We start from the raw sequence: 11,198 nt of genomic DNA, 5'->3' as shown, positions 1-11,198 counted from the left end.
TTTCCCCTGGTAAGCACAAAATGAAAAACATGATCAATACAGCTCAAGTAACTTCTTAATGTAAGAATTTATTACTGAAACTAGTTTTTTTTTCAAAGGAATCCCATACATAAAGTCATAACTCAGGCTTTGTTTTACTTCAGAATCAAGAAAATACTTGTTTATGCTGTCAGAATTCTTGTGACTGGTAGTTAAATGCTGAACGTTAATCAAAATTCTACATTATAAGAAAAGAACAAATAGATTCCTATGTGTGAGTTTCCTATGAGTAGGGATTTTCTTCCACCATTTTACTGTAATTTATTGCATTAGAGACCTTGAAAATCCCTTTGGCTATTGTTGACTACCCGTCACCATAAGCATAAGTATTGGCATTTATTACTTCAGACTTCTTTTAGGACATTGAAATATAAGAGTTGAATATTTCTGGCACCTTGGAGAACAGTGTTTTTTTGCACAACTCAGCATGAATCAGTCAAAATTCAAGGGGAAACTTTCCTTTGTTCGGTTCAGAATAGTTTCATCTGTTGAGTAGATGGCATTTAAGTTGAAATTGTTTTATTTTATGCCAGTTTTTTGTCTTTATTCCTTCTTCAGTAACTTACAATTCTTTTTTTTTTCTCCCTTTTGGTCTTTTTGTCTTTGTATTCCTGTTTTGGGTTGGTTTGTTTGTTTGTTTTGTAGGTCACAATAAATAAATGGGAGCAGTTCGAAAGAGACAAAGAAACAGTAGTAAAATATCTCAATCAAGCAAGCTCTGCGCTTGAACGTATCTTAAACTTTAGCAGTTTAGAGAGCCTCTCCTCAGAACAATTTAAAGAAGAAATATTCACTGTGTGAAATACAGGAACTGAGATATCTTTCTGCATTGCTTGTTAATATGTAGTGGGCATACTGCCTTCAATCTTTGCATGGATTCCCTTTAATGCTGGTGCGAACTGTGTATGCAGAGGAGAGACTGCATAAACTCTTTATAGGTAAAAAGTTATTTTATGAAAATATGAAGAATTACTCAAGATTTGCATCTGAAGCACACATACGGAAGTTAAAATGACTTTGAGGACTTCCCATTTTATGCTCAGTAATTATCTATACTAGTAAACTAAACCATGTCAAGCACTGGCATATCAACATCAATAGAGTCCTCTTTGGCAAGGTTATGTGGACTGTGGCAACTGTCACTTTTTTTGCCCTGGGAGAAAAAGGAGAGATTTCTACAACATGGACATGAGCCATAACTTTCCACTTGTTGTTAGTAACACAGAATTATCCAGCCCATTTTATTTACTAATATAGAAGCAATAGTAGTGATTTACTTTCCCAAGTGCCATGCTTTTCACACTGATTTTACCATTTGATTAATGTGATACTAAATTCTACATATCTTGGTTATGCTTATCCATTGTTCTGGTGTATAGGTTTAATGTTTGTGGCAGAAAATAGTTGCTAAACAAAGCGAGAGTACAAACTATGAGATACTGCAAAATCCTCTCTGTAAAGGGTGAGATCTGCAGATTAAATAAAGATGCATATAATCTTCCACAATTCACCAATAAATTTATTGAAAAGTAACAGAATAAATGGATGGGTTGAGCTAAAAACTTTTGGAGATACAGTTTCCCTTGCTAAATTTTATTCAAGCTAGTTTGCTTGAATAACCATTTCTTAACTGCAACATGAAAATAACTTTCTTCAGATACTGTTTTTATGAGTCTACACATTTAAAACATATATGCAGGAAACACACACTTTTTCCAAGCACAAACACTGAAGAAAAATATTTTGTGTAAGTATATGAAACTGTTCATAGTTGTATTAATGTATCTTGCACCCTTACAGGAACTTTCTAAACAGACTGAAGCAATGGCAGTGCAGGCTGAGAATCTGGTGAAGAATTCTTCTGAGATACAGCTTGGTTCAAAGAGCAAGCAGTTCCTTCAGCAGCAGGCAAAATCAATCCAAGAACAAGTAAAAAAAGTGGAAGCTACTCTTGAAGAAGAGTATGTTCTTAACAAGTCCTAATATTTATTATCCACTATAGGATTGTATCAGATTTCTAGAATACCTTATCAGCATTTTGTATTGTCTCAGCTCTGTCATTTACAGCTTGCCATGGCATAGCAACCAGGTTATAGTACCAAATATGTCGTAAGAGTATGTGCAAATAAACAAAATCATTTTTTATAATACATAGGTTACAAAAACACTGTTAGTTACATTTAGCCTGTCACATCTTTAAGGCCTAATCTTGAGAAGAAGGGATAATTAAATTCATTCTTGAGGTACTAGACCCTTTTAGAAAGAGTGCAAGTATAAGAACAGCACATTTACCATATTTGCCTCAGTTTTCAGTATTCCACTTTGTCCATAAGAATGTCAAGAAAGTGCCTTCATCTTAGTTGAATGCCCCGATTTTATTTCATGGGCAATGTCAAAAGCTGCTTCTGCTGCTGCAAAGAACAAAGGCATCATATGCCTAATTTTGTTTAAAAATTGGAAGTTCAACTCCAAGCAAATATGGTTAAATCTTGTAACTATTTGGAGCTTTTTGTATCTCTAAAAATTTCATCCCTTTTCTCAAGTGAGTAACTCTGTTACTGAACTCAAGTCACTCAACTTCAGTTGTTGCTATTCTCATTTTATCTATATACACACACATTGACATGCGTGTAGGAAATTAGTATTTTTGCATATACTAAATCCAGTACACAAGTCATGGATATATGTGCCAATTTTGTCTTGTCTTACTGGAATTATTATGTAGAATAATCTGATTTATAAATTTAAGCAGGTACCAGAACCTCTATCTGAATATGAGAAAACGGCAATGCCCCCATGACTAGTTTCCCCCTACTGACCATTGTTTTATTAATCTGACTAATTTGATGTCATTTTTTTCCCCAGTGTGAAAGAACAGTTGTAAACCAGAACGACTAGCCTATGCAGCAGATGTAGCTTTCTGATTATTGGTGGTCTAAATTTTACATAACACTTTGTCAAACATGCTTCCATTATTTGTCCATTAATGTCTCCATTATTTCTACCATATCTTAATGAATACTTTATACATAATTTTCTCCAACATTAGAGAGAAAACTAATGTGATTTTTCATTTCAAGAAGTTCACCTGTCCAACAGTGAATATTCACTTTTTTAATAATGTAATCTATTTTTAAATGAAAGCCATCATTGATATCACCTTTTAATGTAGATATGAAATAGGTTTTAGTTGAATGTATTGATAATAGAGAATGTCTTTGATACTGTGACAGATAATAAAAAATAAATCCCTTCTGCAAAACATGCAAATATATATAACTCTCTATAGTGAATCTACAGAATATATAATAAGTGTGTAAGGGTTAAGTTGTAACTCACATCATCAATAAAAATCTTGGCTGAGTAATTTTAAGTGCAGGTATTCCAAATACATATGGTACATACAATGCCAATGAACAGGAAAGGGAAAGAAAAATTTGAGCAGCTCTCCATACTTAGCTATAGAGCAAACTTAGTCCATCTGTTTCCCAAGTAGATGCATAGCTGTGCAGTGTGTTTGGGACTATATTCTTTACAGTTTGTAGCTTCCTTACAACTATAAAGAAGGCAGATACAAAGGCAAAGGATTTTCAGTCATTGTGCCACTGATTTGGTCCCTCAATTCTGATTTCCAGCTGTATTTTCTTGGGCTGCACTTGAAATATTTTTGCACTTTATTTTCCTACAAGAACTTGAAAATGAATACAGTCTTGCCAGTAAATGGCTGTTGACTTTGCTATTTTTTTCCTTTTATTTTGGAAAAAAAAAAAAGAAAAAAGAAAAAAGAAAAAGACCAATTTTTACGTTTTTAGACTGCATCTTTTCTTAAAGCTTCCTCCAGCTTTAATGAGGTGGAAAAAAGAAATGAAACCAAAAACTTTTTAACATGGAATGGTTTTTAAGGCTATATTTAAAAGGAAAATGTATTTTGGAATTTCATAATATTCAGACTTCTCTGATGAAATTTTAATATTTTCAGTAAAATAGAAAATGCATGTTTTGTAAGCTGTGTGTAGGGCCTGCATTAGCACTGGTTTCTTTACAATGATTTGAAAGGAGCAGAAACTTGTTTACTGGAAGTCAATCCTGCCAGGCCTTATAAAGGTGTTAGACTTACTTGTGACCAAAAAGAAGGGTGCTTTGTTTGCTATCCAAGATAGATGACAATACATCATAATCTGTCTCTGTTTAACATACCTATAATGTATGTTTCAAAGAATATAAATCTATTAACTTTGAGGTAGTTGAATATCTGCCGTAGATTCTTTGGCTTAATATTTAATATTGCCTCAGAAAATACCAGCTTCCTATAAGATGGGAAGATTGCTGTTATAAAAAAAATAGTTTAATAAGCAGTCAAGACTCTATCTACATCCACAATACACTGGTTTTATTCATTCTGTTCTAGTGACTAAATTACTAACATCTATGCACTCAATTATTTCAATTTTTAGACATCTCATATAATCATAATTCCATATTATTTCATAGAAATCATATTTATGTAACTTTTCCTTTTCTTCCTGCTATGATGAGATTCTTGATGTGCAGCTGATGAGTGAAGCTGTACTGTGTTTCACCTCTTGCTCTCCCCCCTATGGCTAATACAATTGTTTGACTTTTAATGCCAGTCTAAAAGAGAAATTTGAATTGAGGCACACCACTCAGTCGTCTAAAACCTGGAGTTTTTAAAATGACGCTCCTGTAGATTGAATAAGTTACATTTTTATTCTAGCAAGAATATGGGTAGCTTCATTATATTAAACTGTTTATTCTCTCTAATTAATTTGGTTAATTTTAGTATTAAAAGCATGGAAATGGTGAAAAACAAGTGGGATCATTTTGGCAATAATTTTGAAGCTCTGTCCATCTGGATAGCTGAACAAGAAAAAGAACTGGAAACTTTGGAAACATCATCATCTCCTTTGGACATACAGATCAGCCAAATCAAGGTGATTAGTTCTTGTTATGTTTAGCATTAAAAGCCCATTTGTCTGTTATGTTGCTAGAAGCCAAAGGGGAGAACAGACATTTTACGTGTCAGAACTACCATGATAATGAATATGCTGAGCAGTAAAATTTTGCATAAACCGAAGGAAAATTCTTACAGGCTGCCTTGTCTTTTACTGTTTAGTTTACATATATGGAGTCTTTTTGTGTATGATTAAAATATTTAATTTATAATCTTATTTTTTGGGTAATCTCAACTGGTGTACAAAATAGCTACATAAATACAAGGTGTATAAAGCTTCTTTATTTTAAAACATGCATCAGCTAGTGGATATAGAACCTGGTTTTAATCTTGCAAGCTAAAGATATAACTTGATTTATGTACCTTTTATGCTGAAACAATAAAGAAACTATTGCTCTTGGCAGCTTGCAAAACTACATACCATTTATTGCTATTATATTTACACTGTCTCAAATTCTGTGTACATTCCTATAGATACGTAGTGGTTTAGTTTTTTATTGCTAACTAAAGGTGCATATTGTCTTCAAGCATTGCATTTCAAGGGCTGACTTGATATCCTTCTACAAATAAAAATGTACCTTCTCTGAAACTGCATGTTTCTAAGGGGACAGTTTTTCATTATGCAGTGACCACCATCATTTTCTTTATTCTGTGACGTACTTGCTCTTCCAAAAGTGCACAGGGGTGCAGCTGCTTGCAGTCATGGGCCAGCTTGACACTAAGTATTTCCAAAGTACCCCATAAGGCGTTTGTTTCACATGACAGAAACAGTTTAGCAGCAGGTTTTCCTGTTCTTAATCTTATCACATCTTTGCATACACCAAATAAATAAGATCTCTTGGTTTCGTCACTGAAGAATAAAACAATGTTTGAGTTCTTGCTTTATTGCCATAGCAACTAAAAAACATTTTCTTTGTGAAATAACATATACACACTTATCCCACTGGCATACATTGTCACTTTATGTTGCTTTTCAGTAGTCAGGGGACAGGATTCCAGTGTTTGTTTAAGATGATAGAAAATAAGTGCATCAAGTTATATTAATATGTGTACGGTGTAACTAACAGTTCTTGTCTGTCTAAATGGAGTCTACTTAAGCCCAACTAACCCTTTCAGGCCAGTTTCCCAGAAAGGCTGTTCTTTGCTATATATGTAGATGAGCAACAATTTTTATACTGCATTGTAAGTTTCTGAAAATTCCACCATAATTTTTCCTCATTTAAACATCACAACAGAAGGAAAATGGTCAGCAGGTAATGTTTATAAATGTCTGAGTGAACAGACATGAAGTAGAGAAAATCCTCCAGATAAGACATAGGGTACATTGTTGTAACTTAGGTGAACCAAGGGGCTTTATGAACCGTGATACATGAAATGAGTCATCTAACCTCCGTGCATGGACATAGCTTGAGGTCTTCTTCAGCAGCATTGCTTTGTTCCTTATTTTGAGGAATTAGTTGTGTTTTGTTGTAAGTTTCCCAATTGGTTACTCTGTGTCACAATGCTAACCAGCATATTTAGTTTATAATTTGTGGTACAACATCTTAGTAAGAAATATTGCAACATGAGGCAAATGCATAAAAAAATCCCTGATAACTTGGCTGAGCAGATAAAAAACCTGGGGTCAGCTAAATGTAGTTATCATATGTAGTGGTGGTAATAGTCTACTGCTGGTGACATTGATTGCAAAACCCCAGTGACTTCAGCAGAGCCAGATTTTCACCTACACATTTCTCCAAAGTTCCTGATGGAACAAAATGACAGTAGTCACAAGTAGTTACCATTGGTGGCAGACTCACTGAGAGTTTGAAGGCCTCAATTATCCACCTTCTTTTATGTAACCGAGTGAATTTAACGGAATAGCGTGGGAGTAAAAAAGCGCTGCCTCATTTTGTATCTGCTGCATTGTTAGATAATTTAAGCTTCAGGGCTGCAAATACAGTACTTTTCCTCAGCACCGTATTCTCATGCAAAAAAAAGATATTTTTTAATCTGAATTAATTCAGAATATATTGCATAAAGAGGCACTATAAATGCTTCCAACACCACATTTTTTCTGTACTGTCATCCTGCTAATTCTAGACTGAATTTTGCAGTAAGCCACTCCTGAGCTTTATAATGGCAATATACCATATTTTTAGCACAATTATAGCAGAAGACAAGCATTTTCTATGCTTTTGAGAGTGCATTTTCAGGAATATTTTAGTTGATTTCATCTACATACAGATCTTAACGTTTTTAGATTAGAACGCTATTGCCTACATTAATTTCAAAGAGTGCTCTTTGCTCTTTCAGTTCCCAGTATTATCCACAGCTTCTGAGAAGAATTCCATGGACATGCTAAATCAGGAGAAATTAAAAGAATTCTGTTGCGGGAAAAATCTTACTTCCATGTTCACTGATGTTTACTTAATAAATAGCCACTGAATATGAAACTGTATAAGTTTCTGTCTTGTGTGTTGTAGCTTTCAGGTTTGCCTCCATTTTGCAATAAAAACAAGTGCAAAATAATAGGAAACAGTTGCTGGTGTTCAGCTGACAAAATGTAAAGCCAGTCCTAGTTTGTCTTTATGCGTTTACTAACTGATGTAGGAGGCAGCTGAAAAGTACCAAAAGTACCATCACTCTTGTTTCATGGTTTCCTATATATATGGTAATGTGGTTCTTTATTTAATCCTCTGCCTGAGGGCACATTCAACCTACCTCATAATGTAACTTATTTTATTCTTTATTAAGCTGTAGAATTTTAAATTAGAAAATTAAAACAATCTTTATTGTTTTTTAAATCATAACATGTTTTATTTTGCAAGGTCTTGAAAACTTACTAAACACAAGTAGTCAGCTGTTAGGGTTCAGCTCCTTAACAATATTGTTTTCAGTTACACACTTACTTTTTCTCATCTTGTATTTATTTTGAATCTTTAAGAAAATTATGTATTAATTTGCTGTGAAAATATGAACCATCTTGTCTGCTTGTGAAAATACTCACCTCGGCCAATTCTAACTGCTCTTTATAGGTACTGCTTTTAGGGCAAGCTGTTTTCTAAACCTTTTCAAGTGCAAATTTCAGGAAGAAAAAAAAATTTACTGGTCATATGAATTAGTTACTCTTGTAACCACTTATTTCAAGTGGTCAATGAACTATCCTCCAATTTACTTTTTAATGAAGAATATTATTAGCTTAGGTAAAAGAAGGAAGCAGAAAATATTATTCTGATAATTAAAAAACCTATTATGCTTCTTTGTTTACTATTACTTTACATTTTAGGTTATTAATAAAGAAATAGATGGTAAAATAACTGGAATCTCAAAGCTAGAAGAGGAAGCCAAGTCTTTTTCCCAGTTTGTTACCTCTGGAGAATGTGCACATATTAAAGCCAAACTGACTCAAGTGAAAAGGTATTGGGAAGAATTAAGAGATCATGCACAGAGACTGGAAGGAACAATCACAGGGAATGCATCAGCACAGCAGAAATATGAAGGAAGTCTTAAACAGGTAGACAATGCAAAATCTAATAGATTGTTTGCAGCAATTTATACATTAGTTCTTTATTTTTCCAAAATTGAATATATAATATTATAGGATGGGCTAGAATACATGAGTAAGTTTGTAAAGTAATTGCAAGACCTCTCTGTAAATTTGTGCTTTGAATGAATTAAAAGGCAGGTTCAGGAAGACACTAAAATATACACACTCAAAACATTATGCTTTCTTTTAGAAAGCCTAAGTGATTCTCTTGGATATTGCAGTAATAAACCACATCTAAACAATTTAACTTCAAACCTAGATTGTTAGTAGGTCATAAGGAAAATAATTTAAATATTATTATTGCCCCAGTCCCAAGGAACTGTGCACAGTTAACAGCTTTTAACTTCAAAGGCACTCAGCACTGCAAAGTCTTAGGATATAATATTCTCTTAGGGCTAAGTATTTAAAATATTATGTTTAAAACATCAATTATGTATTTCCTGCTGGTTTTAGACTCTCTGGTTTACCTTTTCTTCATAGGTGCAGGAGACAGTGTCTGAATTTGAAGCTAAGCTAGCTGAGCCTCTTACATCATGCTCTTCATCATCAGCAACATACGCAGCCCTTCAGGATTACACGGTGAGCATATGGCCAGAGATTCCTGACACAAGTCCAGGGAAACAGTGCCACATTAATCTCTTCCCAGAAATGCCAGTAACATCCAGACCAAGGGCTGCCTGATACCACATCAGCCAGGGTTGAGTCAGGAGGAGGTGCCTGTCACATTGGACAGCCCCAGGGAAGGTGTAAAGCAGGCTTCCTCAGCTATTTCTTTACACCATTTCAAACAGGCTTGGAGGGGTTTTTTCCCCACTCTAGAGAAAGGAAAGCCTAAAAGCATGAATTAATCCCCCAGTTTTTTGGTTTTGATTTTATACATCTAAAACATTATGAAAAATAAGAGATTTTTCATCAAAAAACATCCATTAGACAATTTTTCCTCAAAGATTTTAATGAAACTTGGATCTTGGTTTACAGAAATCTGTGATCCAAACAACTCCTTGGAAGTTATTTCTCTTGGGCAATGCATTGACTGGACAGAATTTCAACTGACAAACTTTTACCTGTGAAATCCAGGGTGTTGGGACTACAAAAAATGCATCCCAAATCATGGAATTCGGTGTATCATTTCTATCTGTGCCTATAAGTTTCTAATGTATTCTACCACAAGAAACATTAACTTTCTTCCCAAGAAAATATAATAAAAACTTTTATTCATATGTTCTTGCAGTAAAATGCATGTAACTTCTTCTGACTTAGTGGTAACTACTTGTAAAAGCTGTATTCAAGGAAGAACTGGCCTGTCTTCTTCAAAAAAGCTTTATACTTCGTGAGGAAAAATATTTTCCATATGGAAAATTTATTCAGACAGCAAATGTAATCATTGTTACTGCTTTTTAAACATTTTGAATATGCTGAGTATGAAATGTAAACTCTTGTCCTTCCTATGGGATCACGATTAAATTGCTGTTTATTATTTAGTTTAAACATCAGCAGCTTGTTGCTGTATAATTCACCTTTCCTCCTATATATGGTTCCTTTCATGGCTGTAATTACAACCATTACTACTGTTGTTATTATTACACACTTGTGAGTGGGAACTTTAGTGGTCTTAAATGTAAAATCAAAATTTCATTTTGTGTTTTTTCTAACTCATAGTACTACATTTCAATCATTTTCATATGAACAAGTTTCCCATCTCTCTGGAAATGGCAACACTGTAAAGTCTAGTCAACTTCAGGTGCCATTTCTGTGAAAAAGACCTTTAGCTAATGCTGACAAAACTTCACAATAATTGTTCCCTGCTTCTCATATGTCGTGACATGGGCTGCATGTCTGGCAGTCCTCACACATTGGACTGAGCTTTTGTACTTTCTGTACATGTATAAATTAAAGCAAATCTTAGACAAATGCTATGGAATTTAGAGCTTTGTCCTAAATAATCATGTCGCATGTCCATTCAGAAGATCTGACCCTTTTGTTGCTGACTTTTATCTTTAACACTATTCTTAGGAAATTCTTGCCCTACTACAAGCTACTTCATTGACATGCTTCGGGCGTGTATCTAGGATAGATCTGAGTGAAATGTAAGCTATACAGTGACTTCATGATCTGGTGGATGTAGCATCGCTTCAGACTTTGACTAGAAGTACAGAATTTTTTCACCATTGTTACCATGGGTCTGTTGTTTATGTATCTGACTTCTGTTTCTTTTACATGTTCATTAGGACCTTTGCCATACTGTGGAAAAACTGAGCAACAGTCTGGCCTCTCTCTCAGTCTGTGCCCGAAAGGTGGCCAACAAAGAAAAAGCTGCTCAGGAGGTTACGGTATTACAACAGAAATACGAAAAGGTGCTGGAAAATGTTAAAGAGAAACAGATCTTATTAGAGACTCTTCTCGCTCAGTGGCAGAAGTGAGTAGACTCTCATGTCTGTTATGATGGACACAGAGACCTTCTTGTGGTTAGTGTGTAAGACTGATGGGTGACTTGAGTTGGTAACTCCACATTGTGATTTTGTTAGGCAAGAGAAGGAGCTGTCTGCCTTCCTTACTTGGTTGGAGGGGTGTGAAGCTACAGCCAGGCCTTCAGAGTGGTACGTTTCTGCTGACAGAGTTAAACTGGAAAGTGAACTGCAGTCACTGCAGGTACGTTTC

The 11,198-nt window shown here is 34.6% G+C and overlaps 1 protein-coding gene across 1 annotated transcript in view; it reads left to right on the top strand.

Moving 5' to 3' along the window:
- LOC104410412 (nesprin-1-like) overlaps positions 1-11,198 on the top strand; it is a gene marked incomplete at its 3' end in the record, with an annotated part of 123,053 nt that overhangs the window by 93,219 nt on the left and 18,636 nt on the right. Inside the window, exons 29-35 of the mRNA XM_010020561.1 lie at positions 685-834; positions 1,840-2,000; positions 4,841-4,991; positions 8,280-8,507; positions 9,021-9,119; positions 10,769-10,956; positions 11,066-11,189. Of these exons, the coding sequence (XP_010018863.1) occupies positions 685-834; positions 1,840-2,000; positions 4,841-4,991; positions 8,280-8,507; positions 9,021-9,119; positions 10,769-10,956; positions 11,066-11,189 (1,101 nt within the window). The remainder of the gene's footprint in view (positions 1-684; positions 835-1,839; positions 2,001-4,840; positions 4,992-8,279; positions 8,508-9,020; positions 9,120-10,768; positions 10,957-11,065; positions 11,190-11,198) is intronic.

Source organism: Nestor notabilis, unplaced genomic scaffold, assembly GCF_000696875.1.
Source record: "Nestor notabilis isolate BGI_N333 unplaced genomic scaffold, ASM69687v1 scaffold15418, whole genome shotgun sequence".
Taxonomy (NCBI): Eukaryota; Metazoa; Chordata; class Aves; order Psittaciformes; family Psittacidae; genus Nestor; species Nestor notabilis.
Note: the sequence above shows the minus strand (reverse complement) of the source record. Positions and strands in the feature narration are given on the sequence as shown.